At 35.7% G+C, this 14,484-nt stretch overlaps 1 protein-coding gene across 2 annotated transcripts in view; it reads left to right on the top strand.

Moving 5' to 3' along the window:
* STAM (signal transducing adaptor molecule) overlaps positions 1–14,484 on the top strand; it is a 33,741-nt gene that overhangs the window by 7,723 nt on the left and 11,534 nt on the right. For both annotated transcript variants that reach the window (XM_065050889.1, XM_065050890.1), the window contains exons 2-9: positions 3,338–3,422; positions 8,655–8,730; positions 8,818–8,913; positions 9,463–9,609; positions 9,871–9,961; positions 11,340–11,532; positions 11,854–11,948; positions 12,906–12,994. In XM_065050889.1, coding sequence (XP_064906961.1) covers positions 3,338–3,422; positions 8,655–8,730; positions 8,818–8,913; positions 9,463–9,609; positions 9,871–9,961; positions 11,340–11,532; positions 11,854–11,948; positions 12,906–12,994 — 872 coding nt within the window. The remainder of the gene's footprint in view (positions 1–3,337; positions 3,423–8,654; positions 8,731–8,817; positions 8,914–9,462; positions 9,610–9,870; positions 9,962–11,339; positions 11,533–11,853; positions 11,949–12,905; positions 12,995–14,484) is intronic.

Below are 14,484 nucleotides of genomic sequence, written 5' to 3'. Positions count from 1 at the left end.
TATGATGTTTTTGGCTGTGAATGTGTGCCTCATGTTAGAAGAGAGACCATTCATGCATTTGTAAGTGATAATAATATAAATAATTTAACTTAAGTAGCTCTAACTCACAATTTTACCTGCAAAACACTGATGCAATGTAGGAATTTTGTCAAAGTGTCTTTGTTGCTCCTGTTCCCAGAGTGGTGAAAGGTGATAGTCGTTATTCGCTAATGCTCTGACAGAGATAGTGGCCTTTTTGTGAACAGTCAGTGTCAGCTTGTGTGCTGCTAACATTCACAGTATGCCCTTAACTGTTAACTGCCCTTGTTTGAGACAGAATTTATCTACAACTCTAGAAGCATTTTTTTTTTAATCACATCTTACAATTAATTCTATTATCCAAGGGAATTACTGGATGCTTTTTACCACAGAAGACAAAGTACACAATAAAATTGGGTTTCAGACTGAAATTTAGTAAGAAATTATCTAGTGTTTGCTGGTGGAGGAAATATCCTGACTAACAAGGGGGAAGGTGTTGCAAGCAAATGGCAGCTTTTGTACAGGTTTAAGTACAACTTCCAAAAAAGAATGTAGCCATAATAGAAAACTTGTAATTGTACTTGTGGATAAATTTGCAAAATACTCTTACTGAGAATTAAAATGAAGGTTGTAATCGGTGTGGTTGATACCAATCAGGGATTTCATCAATCACGGTCTTATTTGTAGTTTTGGCCAAACTATTTAAATTAGCAGAAAATACAGTTTTTTTGTTATTTTTAAACCTTAAGCACACATTATTCTACTTTTTTGTTTGTTGAAGACATAACCAATTGCCATGTCATTTCTCTCTGACATTGTGAGGAAAGAAGGATCAATTGTTGCCAAGAGCACAGACAGCTGTCTGTTCTGTAGAATGATGGAAAAGGTCAAAGTTTCAGTTCCATGGGATTTCTCAGCTCTGGCTGCTGAAGGAGGTGGTGACTGCAGGATGGTGTTGGCTGTGAGAGAGCGGTGAGGGTTTGCGAGGAGGCACGTGGGCTCTGAGCCTGGAGGGAACCAGGGGCTCTGGAGAGCACCACTCAGCCACACTGTGACTGGAGCTGGTCCAGCGCCAGCAGAACTGGTAATGAACTGAAACAGTGGAGCCCTGGAACTAAACTGCCTCCATGCGGTCTGTTTCATGTGTCTCTGGACTGTGCTTGGCAGCCGCTTTTAGTTTTCGGCATGTCATGTAGGCAACATTTTCAGCTCAGGTACAACTCCATGTAGGCTCTGTGTTTCATAAAAGCAATGCTGGTGCCTCAGACTTGAGCCTGGCTTTGGAAGCAGCACAGCCACTGTGCTCATGGACTGGGATTACAGAAAACTGACTTGGCCCATGGTGACTCTATGCAAGGCAGGTGTCTTACACGTGTGACACAAGTATTCCGCCTACAGATGACTGAGGTCTGGCTATATTAATAAATAACAAGCAAGTGCCTTCCCCCTGCTCTCCCATCTCATTTTTCTTTATTTGTAAGGTGTCTCTAACTAAAGAACAAAAATTCTGGAGCAGTGAAACAATGTTAGTTGATACAAGCAGAGTACAGTCTCATTACTCTGTTCTCATGTTTCGGTATTTTTAGTTGGCATGCTGAGTGGATTCTGCCATTATGGTGTTCCTCTCAATTTTTGCTTCACAGTTGACATGGTTCATTTATGAACAAGATTTAAAAATTAAGAATTTATCTGATTGTTAGCTGTACTAGTCCTAAGCATAATTTGGAACAATAGTAGACTGAAAGAAAAATGAAGTGATTGGTTGATCAGCTGGTATATCTTAGTGCTAGATGTTAACGTGGTGTCTACCCAGAATTTTTCATATTTTTGTTGATTATGACCATTTTTTGTAATCAAACAAGTTTTCTGAATCAGTTTAGAAAGAAGAAGCAGTGCTCTTTTACTTGATCTTAGAGAATGTGTATAAATCTACCTAACTTCCATTTAGAATTTCTCTATACTGCTTTGCTATTTCCTTGCATCAGGCAGTACAACTGATGTGTTATCATTGTAGTTGTGTATAGCACTGTTTAAATTTTCCTCAGAAATACTTTGAGAATACATAACCATAGAGTTTTGCTTTTTCTGCATTTTTGTTTTGAATCAAGAAACTAATTAAATGCAACCTGACTTAAATTTGTAGGACTAGCTCATTCATAAAGACAAGCTATCAACTTTGGGATGAATAATTCGTAGTAACTTTTGGAGATTAGATGTTTTGCTTTGTCTTTCTCTTCAGCCTTGCAAGTGCTGATATGGATAATGAATCTTTCCTGACAGATAAGTTTTTTATAAGAAGTCTTTGGTTACTTTCCTAAGACTAAGTGTTCTGAGACATTCCCTGAGGGATGGTACTCATTGCTGAGGCATATTTTATGTTTTGTAGATTAGGAGGTGAATATTAGATGAAGCAGAGATAGAAAACAAAATTTGTGTACTGTTCTGTGCCCCTTCGTCTGTTTGGTGAATAATGGAAACTGCTTGTGCATTCCCTTGTGCTCTCCATCCTGATTTACTCTACCCGTGTTTAGATAATCTTCCATTCATCTGCAGTGTCAGGCTCAGTTTCCTTTAACATTTTTATTTATTGTTATCCTCTGTGTACTTAAGCTTTTCTGGGGGAGAAATAGGGAGGGAGTCTCTATTTTTCTCTCTGAAGTGGAATCTATTTCTTCTCCATCTACCCTCTCCATTTTCTCACTCTTCTGCTGAGACACTTCTTGTCCTGTTCAAAAGATTTGGAAGACAGAGTCTCAATGGCTTCTATGAGATTAGCTTTGGTTTAGCAGCCTGGAATATATCATCCAAAGCAGAGATGAGAATGGGGAGATAAAAGTTGAGTGATTGTTGATGAATTGTTTTATCCTCCTTTTTGAGTTGTAATACATAAAAAGGAAATGCAAGACACAGCAGTTCAGTGTCTGAGGAAGTGGTAAATGCAGTTATGTCTGACCCTGCAAACAGCGAACTAATGCTTTGGGTATTCATATCCTATTAAACTTTATAGTTCCAAATGGAAAAAACAATCTGCTGGTAGCTATACTACTTTTGTCATATTCTGGTTATATCTTTATTACATGGGAAAACAAGCCCTATATATATATGTGTGTGTATATATATATTTGCTTATGAGTTTAAATTCATGGCCACAAGTGAACATTCAGAAATTAAAAATAATTTGGTATAACAAATTTAATATAAGTATTAAATGTAGGGATTTGTCGTGCATTTAGCAATGTACGAAGAGATAATACTGCAAAATCTTTGACTTTTTTTCTTTTAAATTTGTATATTGATTTACTTATATTTTGTTCATCAGAGAAAGCAACCAGTGAGATGAACACTGCAGAGGACTGGGGCCTCATCTTAGACATCTGTGATAAAGTTGGACAGTCACGCACAGGGTAAGTGACTTTAGAATTTTTCTCCCCAAACTTTTAAAACTTAGTTATTTCAGTCTCATACTCGGATAAGAGGAATAAATTTTTGTTATCTTATATAGATATTTGGAACAGCTCAATTTAACTTAGATGTATTACAAGTAAAAGGATTTTCTACTCAAACATTTTGCAGTTCTTCTTATGGAGATACTAACTGATCCACACTGGTGAGACCCTACCTGGAGTCCTGCATCCAACTCAGCACAGGGAAAACATGGAACATGTTGGAGCGGGGCCAGAGGAGGCCACCAAGATGATCAGAGAGATAGAACATCTCTCTTATGAGGACAGGCTGAGGGAGTTGGGGCTGTTCAGCCTGGGAGGAGAAGGCTCCGAGGAGACCTTATTGCAGCCTTTCAGTACTTGAAAGGGGCCTATAAGAAAGATGGAGACAGACGTTTTAGAATGGTGTGTTGTGACAGGACAAGGGGTCATGGTTTTTAATGAGAAGAGGGGAGATTCAGGCTAGATGTGAGGAAGAAATCTTTACAATGAGGATGGTAAAATACTGGCCCAGGTTGCCCAGAGAGGTGGTCGATGCCCCATCCCTGGAGACATTCAAGGCTGGGCTGGATGGGGCTCGAGCAACCTGATCTGGTTGAAGATGTCCCTGCTCATGGCAGGGGATTGGACTAGATGAGCTTTGAAGGTCCCTTCCAACCCAAACTATTCTGTGATTCTATGTTTTTATTCAGTGTAGTATTAGACTTTGGAAATCTCTTAAACACATCTTCTCCAAACGTTTCCTCTAAGAATTCGAGTAAGCAATAGCCACAAAAAGAGAGCTGTGCTATTGCTGCTGTTTAGTGAAAGGCTTTTCTGAGAATCACTTGGATTGCCTTGTAAGACTGCAGGAGAACTTATAAATATCACAGTGTATTGAAACTCCTGTGCTGTTGTGTGTGACTGTAGTTAACAGCATTTCCACAGGCAAGGCTTTAGTCTCACAGGAACTTAGCCTGAACAGTGCTCAAATGTATGTAGCTGCAAGAAACAGCTGCTTGGGAGTACAGGCAAAGCTCAAGATCTTCTGGTAATGTGAGGCTAAATTTCTCTGGGACAGCTGGAATTTCTGTTACGAGTTGTGGTTTTTGTTTGTTTGGGCTTTTTGTGAGTGGTGTTTTTTAATTAAAAAAAAAAGAAAAGAAAAAAAGAAAAAAAAAAAAACAAACAAAAAACCCCCAATGGTTTCATTCTGGCTGTGATTTCAACCTTTGTAATATTTACCCTGCTTCTAATAGGCTGCCAGCTGACTTGTTGCTTAAATTCAGATTCTGTTAAAACTTGCTGATAGCGAGCTTTCTTTGTTTTGATGGCTTATGTCATGCCATAGAAGGGTAAAGCAAGACAAAGTTCCCCATTCTGAAGTTTAAATGAGGTATGTTATGCTGTTTGAAATTCTCCTCTCTTAATTTAAATTTCTGTGGCAAGGATGCCAGTCTTCTTACCTGGGATCTGCTGTAATCTTTTAACCAGTCTATTATCATTCTTGGCAGAAGCTTAGGTTATAAAATCTCTGTTTTATGGGTTTTCTTTGTACCAGTCTGTAAGCGCCATTGCGTACCTGCAGCATTTGAGATGTAAATTGTCTTACAGGTGAAGCCACAATAGACTGGAAGGACTGTTCTTCCTTTTTGTCCCACAGTCTTACATGACACATTGTCTCATTTAGGTCTGTCAACAACTTGCTTGCTTCCAGAGTAATTGGTGGAAAGCTGTTATGCTACAAAGCTGCTACATTTTCTAAGATAAATTAGGCACAGTTCAGTAACAAAATTGCTACTGTTAATTTTTACATTGCAGTACCTTCATTACAGACAATTGCCAGTAGGTAAATATTTTCCTTCTTCCCTTAATCCAACCAGGTTTTAGCAAATTAGAATTCCCCTGAATCTCTCTCTTAGACTATTTTCTTTATTTTTTGTGAAATTAAAAATCTAATTGATTTAGAGTTGATGCCAGAATTTTAATAGAAAACACTGGAAAGACAGCAAATTCAGTAGTGTTTTAAATAATATGCCTTTATTTACAGTAACATATAAAAGGTATTGCCATATGTAGTGTGGAATTAACTTGATAATTTCTTCATGTTTCACATATCAGGTTCTTAAGATGATCTAAAATTTGTCTAAGACAATCCACACTTATTAAAAATCTCTGAATTTGAGTTAGAAGCTTCTACAGCTCAGCAGTTGCATATTACATTGTTTGCATCCCACTTCTGGGGAATATTGCTAGTTCAGTGAGCAAGTTGCCTTTTTGACATGGAAACATGATTAAAACAAGCTTTTACCATTAGAAGCAATCTTTTTTTTTTTTCTGCTTTTATGCAACACTATTGAAAACTTGCTTATTTTTAATATTTTTATCATATTTAACTGGCATTTTAAATCATCTGACTACAGGAAAAGTATAGACTTTTGCATGGTGTTGGTTTTCTGTAAGGAAAATGTTTACACAACTGCATGTATTGCTTATTAGCACTGAGTAAAATAATATTCTAAAATTTGAATGATTCATTAAGCAGAATGAAAGGCAAAATTAAAGGCCACTTATGGTAGAGTTTAGCATGAAGTGCTTCCCCTTCCCTCAGTCAGTTCAGTGCCGACTACTTCCTGAGTGAAATTCTGTTTGCATTTGGCTTTGAGATGGTTGTACCTTTTGTATTAATGAGACATATAATATGTTTGAAACTATCACAACTTTTTTGCCAGAAAAGTTACTTAATAAAAAGGATGCCTGAAAAAAAATGAAGGTAGCAACTGGGAGAATACACCAATGGTTGCGAAAATCGAAATGTTCATTGCAGGACTTTCTAGTGGGGGTGGGTGTTGAACAATTATAATTGAGAAATGGTTGGTCTATATTGCTGCTTTGCCTAACTTTGTCCTGGTTCCTTATGTATTAATCACTGCCTCAGTGAGTCAGTGTTCTGGTTAGCTGATTTGTCTTGGGTTACTTTTGTGCCTGTTCATACAAGAAAGAATAGTAAAACCACTTACTCGATAGTCTTCCATAGTACTTACATTTTTTTTTTCCCCTCAAGTTACTCAATCTCAGTAGCATTTTGTGTAGTCATTGCATTGTATGTCTCACAGGCTGACCAGGAAGCTCTGACTTAACTTGGTTCTAAAGGAGCTGGCAGGAAAACCAAATCACATGTACAGTCTTGAGCCCCACAGTCAGTTACTCTAAACTGTAGATAAGCAATAAACTCCTGAAAATACATGAAATGTTTTGTGCACAGTAGTACTTTAGATTCCAATTGCTGTTAATTTTGTCTTTGTTAAATAAAAATATAATCAAAGACATGATTTTTACTCTCTAAAACTGAAATTTATTGTGAATGTTTTCTGGGTATAATAGTGTAGCTTCTATTGTATCTTGCCCCTTTTTCCCCTTACTGTTTTTTTATTCCCACTCACTGTGCTGCCTCTGAAACATTGATTGTAGAATCATTGGAGTGGAACTAGGGCCCAATAATTGTATAGCATGGTCTGGAGAGAAGCCTAATAAATAGATAGAATACTGTTCCGGTGGGGTGTGTGCCTTCCCTTCTCATAATTTACATACTAAACTGTATGCTGAATTAATGTGAAGTAAAAATAAGGATTACAATTCTGTAAGTAGTCTGTGGGACTAAACAATGGTAAGCCTGGAGGGGTTTTTGGTGTAGGTGTAATCAAAATATTTTTTTAAAACATTTGAGCATGTTAAAACCTTAGCAGTCATTTCTGTTATATATATATAAGCAAATATTTTTGTTGTTCTTTTTTTTTAAGGCATTTTAATGAATTTCTGAGTGGTTTCTTGTGGTGTGTGTTTTGTTGTTGTTGTTTTTAACCCTTTCTTGTTACTTTTTAACTTTTTAATAAGACTTTGGATTCCTTAATAAAAACATCTTATGCTAATGGTCCTGTTTCTGAACTGCTGAACTCTTGATCTCACACCCTACCTTTATAAATACTGACTTATCAGTTAATGGATATGTATTTTTATGTGCTTGTGTTCATATCACATTGGTAGTCCTACTCATAAATTAATGGTTAAAACTCCAGTTATTTCTGAAAATTTTAGTTTGTTTTTTTTTTTTTTAATTAAACTGATCCTATGAGAAGTCTTGAATAATTAATAGATAAAAGGCAGTGCTTGCCTTAGAGCCTTCGTTCATAGTAATTAGTTATATGAAGGTATACACTGAGTGATATGCAGTCTTGCTGTGTAACAGCATTTTCTATAATTAGTACTACTAAATATGAGGTGGACATTTCTGTAAAATGTAGACACTGCCAAATATAGTATAGCCAAGCAGTGGTGTAACTTATACCCAAGTTTCATGTTAGTTCTTGGATATCAGTTCAATAGGAAAATAATTTTGCTTCCCAGAAAAAAAAGGTTACTGTAAATACGACAGAAAGGCATAAAATCTCTTAGTTTAATTTACCTTCTCTTTCCTCTTCCCCTGTTTACCCTCTTTGAGGGTTTAGGGCTGTTCAACAGATAGTGCTTGTACACCCATGATAATTCCTACCGAGCCTCGCTCGGCCTTCCCCTACCTTTAAAGACAAAATCTGTGTGACTTTCTGTTATTTTGTTCTATATGCCACACTGTGTCTGAAACTCCCATTCAAATTTTTTCTTAAATTCCCTATTCACATTATAGATAAGACTTAAATTCTGTATTTAATTGTTTTGAAACTGGTGTAGAATGTCTAACAATTTTTCTTAGCACTTATTGGTTCATTGCGTATCTTCTTTATAAATGTTATTCTGTAGATTTAAAGAGATGCTGTGGAATGGAGTGGTGGTAGTCTAAAAAAAAAAGTAGCAAAATCTGTTGGTAATCAGTATGTAAGCAAATGTTCTTATATATGTATGTAAAATACAGAGGACTAGGTGAATGGACTACAGACAATTACAGTTCTCTAATTGTAAGGGGTTTTATGCATTTTTTGAATGTTTACGGTAATTCTTTCTAACTACTGAGAGGTTTTGATGACTAAGAAAGCTAGCAATCCTACAGGTGGAAGTGGCTTCAACCATTCAACCCTTAGTGTTGTTCGTTCATTTTACTAAATAACTTACTGGTGATGTTCAGGAGAGCTTGCTGTCCCTTACTGGTGTCATGTGTTGTTGTGTGTGCAATAGGAAATGTTCATTCCGTTGCATTTTTAAAATCTGTCTTGTGCTTTTTAGGCCTAAGGACTGTCTGCGTTCTATTATGAAGAGAGTGAATCATAAAGATCCTCATGTTGCTATGCAAGCCTTAACAGTAGGTTCTTTTTAATGTAGTGCTTTTACTTCCTGAAAACTTCCACTGCAAAAAATCTTCGCCAAGTTTTAATCTTTCTTTCTTTAGCTTCTAGGAGCATGTGTATCAAACTGTGGTAAAATCTTTCATTTAGAAGTCTGTTCAAGAGATTTTGCCAGTGAAGTAAGCAATGTGTTGAATAAGGTAACGTATTGCGTTGATTTATACAATTCGTAGAAAAATTAAATCAGAGAATTGGGGTAATCTGAAAGTGGAATGGAATCTACTTTTGGAAGACTGGAAATGTGTGTGTGTGGGGAAGGATACAAGATTACTGGGAAGACTGTGGTTGTGAGAAAGAACTTCCTGAATGCCAGTTCACACTACAATTATTTATGTATTCTGTTTGGGGAAAGGCAGAGTGTGCTGAGTTAATTTATAAATATACAAAATCATTTTCACCTTAAATAACAGCGATGAAACACTAAATACAGACATGGTGGAAAAGAGATAAAACAGGGCTTTCATCTAAGCATGTTTTACTTTATTTTGTGCCTGGTACATATGGTACTAGTACAAACAAAATGCTGATATACTGTTTTCCTTTTCTAATAAAGATATCCCTTAGTGCTACTCTTGACTTGAAAATAAAATGTCTGTATAGTTCATATCAACAGTAATGTGAAATTATTTGAAACTGAGGAATTAAGAACAGATTCCTACATTATTAGCTAGTTTCTACTCTTCTTGCAGGGTCATCCAAAAGTTTGTGAAAAGCTGAAAGCCCTTATGGTGGAATGGACTGATGAATTCAAGAATGATCCACAGCTTAGTTTAATATCTGCTATGATAAAAAATCTTAAGGAGCAAGGAGTTACTTTCCCAGCTATTGGTTCACAGGTATGTTACGTTTTGTGGTTGTTCTTAAAGGGTATCACAAATTCTTGATATCCTCAGTTCTGTATTTTATAGTTTGTGGTCTTGAATTCTATAATGTGTTTGGCAAACAAAATGAAATCTCTCGTCTTAATATAACATTCCATCAGTGCAATGCTCTGATTTCCTTCAGATTTTTATGTTACAAATAAATACAAATCAAAATGGTCACCTTAATGCATTGTCATTTTTTATTTCGTTTTTGCATCTTGCACTTTTGACTAGGCCGCTGAACAGGCAAAAGCAAGTCCAGCTCTGGTTGCCAAAGATCCTGGTACAGTCGCCAACAAAAAGGAAGAGGAAGATTTAGCTAAAGGTGAGTATATTTACTTGCTGACCTGATGAATGTGTTCATAAAATAAAGCAGGAACAAATATTTTGCTTCCTTCCTCTTGTGCGATTAGTATATTTATGGATTATGGTTATGATTTCTATTCCTTTCTTTTTGTACCCTTCCTGAAGGGTTAGATATTAAAACTTTTCTATGGGTAAAAAGTATGAAAAATTCCTGATTTTTACCTTTTTTTTTTTTTATTATTATTTTTTAATCTTGCCAAACTGAAACAACACAGTAAAAAAATCTGCAAAATCTCATGTCAAGGACATGGTCCACTGTAGAAATGTTTGATACTAGTTCTGCACTTGGATTTTTCCCTCTCCCTGGGGCAAGTGAAGCACATACATTTGCAAATTAAACATTTGATGGAAGGGGAAAATAAGGATTATATATAGTATAAGTTATATGCAAAGTATTTTGCATACACTACTATAAGCTTTTATTCTTTTGAATACTGCTTCTGTAGTCTTTAAGGCTTTGATTGCTGTAAGCATAAGTGGATGTTAACGTCTCAGTGCCATACCATTAAACAAAACTAGGATGGTTTCTTTTGGTTTACTGTTATACTAAGGTATATTTAAAGGTCATTTAATGATCTTATACCAGACATGTGAAGAGTTATTCTTAGAATGCTTTGATCTGTATGGTCTAGGTGCTGTTTTATTGAGGTCAAACTTTGGTGATGTAAAGCCCTTGTACGTAGGATGCCTTTGGGCTTAAAATTGTAGCAATGGCTGTTCACTAGGAGTTAAGTTCTTGTGCTAGTAGTTGGTGGATGTTTGCAGTTTCTCATCTTTGACAGAATTTTTTTTTGTTCAACTATTATCTAATATAGCACTGATTTACTTAAATCATCATCAGCCCATCTGCATATGTTACTAATGGTTTCTTCAACAGTTGAACCAACAAAGTTGACTTTTAAAGGGGTCTGTGTCTCAAAGGTTTCATATTCTGCATGGGTTCTCTAATATTTGTTCTCTTGTATTTTGTGTTCCCTTCTGTCCCTTCTTAAACTTGATCTTTTTTTTTCACAAACTTGGAGGAGTTTAGTATTAGTGAAACCTTCCATATAATAATTAGAAATGGATGAATTCATCGAGTTATCCTCTTTGTGCTTAAGTGCTAATTATTTGTCCTGTCCATATTGAAAGCCTCAGTAAATCTATGGGCAGAATTGTGCTCTATAGTTATAAAACATCTTTTGGGTTTTTTTACTATTATTTTTAAGTGAAAGGAAGAAGTTGATTATGATGCAAAAAGAAAGGAATTATACTAAAAGTTTACAGAGAGTTAAATTTTCATATAATCCAAACCATTTATGTAGGGAATTTTCATGTGAATAACTCTTCTTTTGTAGCTATCGAACTGTCACTAAAAGAACAAAGGCAACAGCAAACAACACTTTCCAGTTTGTATCCGAGCACCTCAAGCCTTTTAACAAATCACAAGCATGAGGGCCGCAAGGTTCGTGCAATCTATGATTTTGAGGCTGCAGAAGACAACGAGTTAACTTTTAAAGCTGGAGAACTTATAACTATCCTTGATGACAGGTAATTTATACAGAATGCTTACTAGAAGTATATTAGACTGTGAAAATCAATTGGGAATAATTATATCTTCTGTGTAGAAGCATACATTGGAATACAATTGCAATAAGACATATTTACATATTGAGTACTTTATTTAGTCATCTCCTGGAGTTTTTACATACAAATGTAACTGCATAAAGATTCTTGTATAAGATTTCTGTGTATATACTTGTCTTTATGTACAAGTAGTATAAATGGCCTGTAAAGTGCAATTATTAGGAAAATTCCTTGTATTTTTTTTTTAATGTATGGGGTTTTAATTTTTTTTTTTTTTATCTTTAGTGATCCAAATTGGTGGAAAGGTGAAACTCATCAAGGTATAGGATTGTTTCCATCTAATTTTGTAACAGCTGATCTTTCTGCTGAGCCAGAAATGAGTAAGTAATGTTATGTTTATGTATATATGTTAAGCCTTGCCATGGCCCAAGGGATATGTCCGTAGTGATTTACTATCCCTATTTCCTTTCCCTTATGATAGAGTTGAGTTGCAAGTTAATGTGATACTTGAAGTAAAACTGAGGAGCCCTTGCTGTGCTCCCACAAACAACAGTCCTATCTTCATGTGTCAGGCCAAGGTTTCCTAAGCTGGCATCTGCTGAAAAACATGATGCTGTCTGCTGCTGGCTTTGTCAGGAGCTTCCTTGAGACTCATTTAACAACTCCATACAACTCCATCGACACCTAGATAAATGTAGGCAATAGCAGTTTTTTCCCAAATTGCCTTTTTTACCTGGTTGCAATGGTACATATCTAACCAAGGGAAAACTGAAGGCCCTTGGGCAGCTTGGAGTTGGAGACAGATTACCAGTGTTCAAACAATTCAAGAAACCTACGTGCTGTAGGTATGTATGTGTGCATAATGGAAGAAGGGTGTTGCTTTTTTCTGCATACTGGTAATCTTGTATCTATCCTATACTTTATATTTTTTATGTGTAATATATACAGTATATATTTTTTATTTTGTATGCATAATATATATAGAAAGGTATATAATCCAATCACTCTCTTAATGTTTTTTTTATGATGAGTTACTTATAGGTATGTTATGTGCAGGGAGACTGTGATAAAGAAATATACTTGCTAAAACATGTTTCTGTTGACCTTGTGTGGACTGATTTTTTTTTTTTTATTTAATGCATTTACAGATATGTTTAAGAAAATTGTTTGAATCTGTGGAGATATTGCCTTTGAATGTCAACAAGATTTTAATTTTTTAGTTTTTTAGAGTAGATATTTCAAATGCAAAGAACTTGGGCAGCATGCTAGCTGTGTAATATGTCATTGTTTTGATTATTTTTATTTTAGAAAGTAAAATCTGCCTGTTTATCTTACAGTGAAAGCTGAGAAGAAAACAGTGCAGTTCAGTGATGAAGTTCAAGTAGAAACAATAGAACCTGAGCCTGAACCAGTTTACATTGATGAAGTAAGCATGATAAAAGTACTGATTTTCAGCTGCTGGTACATTTGAATATGTGATGTTTAACCCTTTCATTCTGTACTTCAAAACCAATTTTAAATATTAGGAGAACACAGTCAAAAGAGAATGGGAAGGAAAGCTTGATTTAACTTACAAAAAAAATAATCTTCGGTATTCTAATTTGTTCATGTATCTTGAAGAAGGAGCTTTGTGTGGAGTGACACAATTGCTTTCAAGTTTTGCTTTAAGTACTTCAGCATACCTCAGAGATACCCATCTTGAATGCTGGCTTACATTTATTTCCAGTATAATCACTACTGTCTTCCCCCAGTCTGAAAGATCTCTTTCCTTTTCTGAAAACTCTGATCTTTTTGTTGCTCCGTAAGTGGTATTTAGTAAGATTTGCACAATCTCACAGCAGTGGTTCTGCAAGGTTCGCAGGAACTCTCAGCCCAGGATGTTTTTCCCCTGCCTTTCCCTCCCCACCTCTGCCCCACCCAGGGGCTTAGAATTGTTCTCTTTAGAATTTTTCCCTTTCTCTCTCATGGCCTTCCATTTCTTTCTCAACTAGGGTTCTGTCTTTGTTTTTTGAAATTAAAAATCAGTTGCTGCCTTCCTAAAGTCCTAGTTATCTCCTGCCTCAAATACTCTTCCAAGAGATACGAGTTTGTAATCTGCTGAAAGAGCTTATCTCAGGCCTGCCTTTGTGCCTTCCAGCTTTTGTCTTCTGTGATTCCACATCAGTTTATGTTTGAGTGTTTTGTTTTGTTTTTAAAATTACTATAGTATAATCTTTAAGGAAATAGTTCATTTGGCTTCCTCCTGCCTTTCCTGTGGTTGACAAGGGAAAAACATGATTTTAGTTTCCACTTTGATACAACATATATAACTCTGGCCTGTTAAAGACTGTCTATTTGATAGCACTCAGCTAAAAAGTGACTCTTTTTTTTTTTAAATCACGTGTGATGTTGATGTTTGGTTAAGCAATATAGTTAACTCCAAGACATACTTTTCAAAGAGTTTATGCCTGTTAATTTTCTAGGCTTTGGTATTTTTATAAATAGGTTGTACTTAAACTGGTTAATGATGACTTCTTTTGAAGTCAGCCATGCAACCCCTCCAAACATAATCTTAAAAAGCCCCTTTCATATGTATTAGTAATGACATTGCTCATGTGCTGATAGGCTTCATACACTTGAAACGTGCAGGGTAGTTTTTCAGTGAATTTAGCTGTAAGAACCCATTTATTTTTAAAGTACTCTGAATATATTCTGTCAAAACATTTCCACAAATCCCACTAGGTGGTAGTATTGCATATGTAGTAACTAGAATGGAAAATAGAAACTGCTCAAAAATACTATTTAGAAGGATTTTTAGGAATAAAGGGGTATTCTGCACATTCCACTTGTTACTACTAATAATTTTTATCATTTGGCTTTTCTTTGTTCAAGCATCTTCATGTGTGATTTCTGTTTTCCTAGTCTAGATTATTTCCA

This window comes from Columba livia, chromosome 2 (genome assembly GCF_036013475.1).
Source record: "Columba livia isolate bColLiv1 breed racing homer chromosome 2, bColLiv1.pat.W.v2, whole genome shotgun sequence".
Classification (NCBI taxonomy): domain Eukaryota; kingdom Metazoa; phylum Chordata; class Aves; order Columbiformes; family Columbidae; genus Columba; species Columba livia.
Note: the sequence above shows the minus strand (reverse complement) of the source record. Positions and strands in the feature narration are given on the sequence as shown.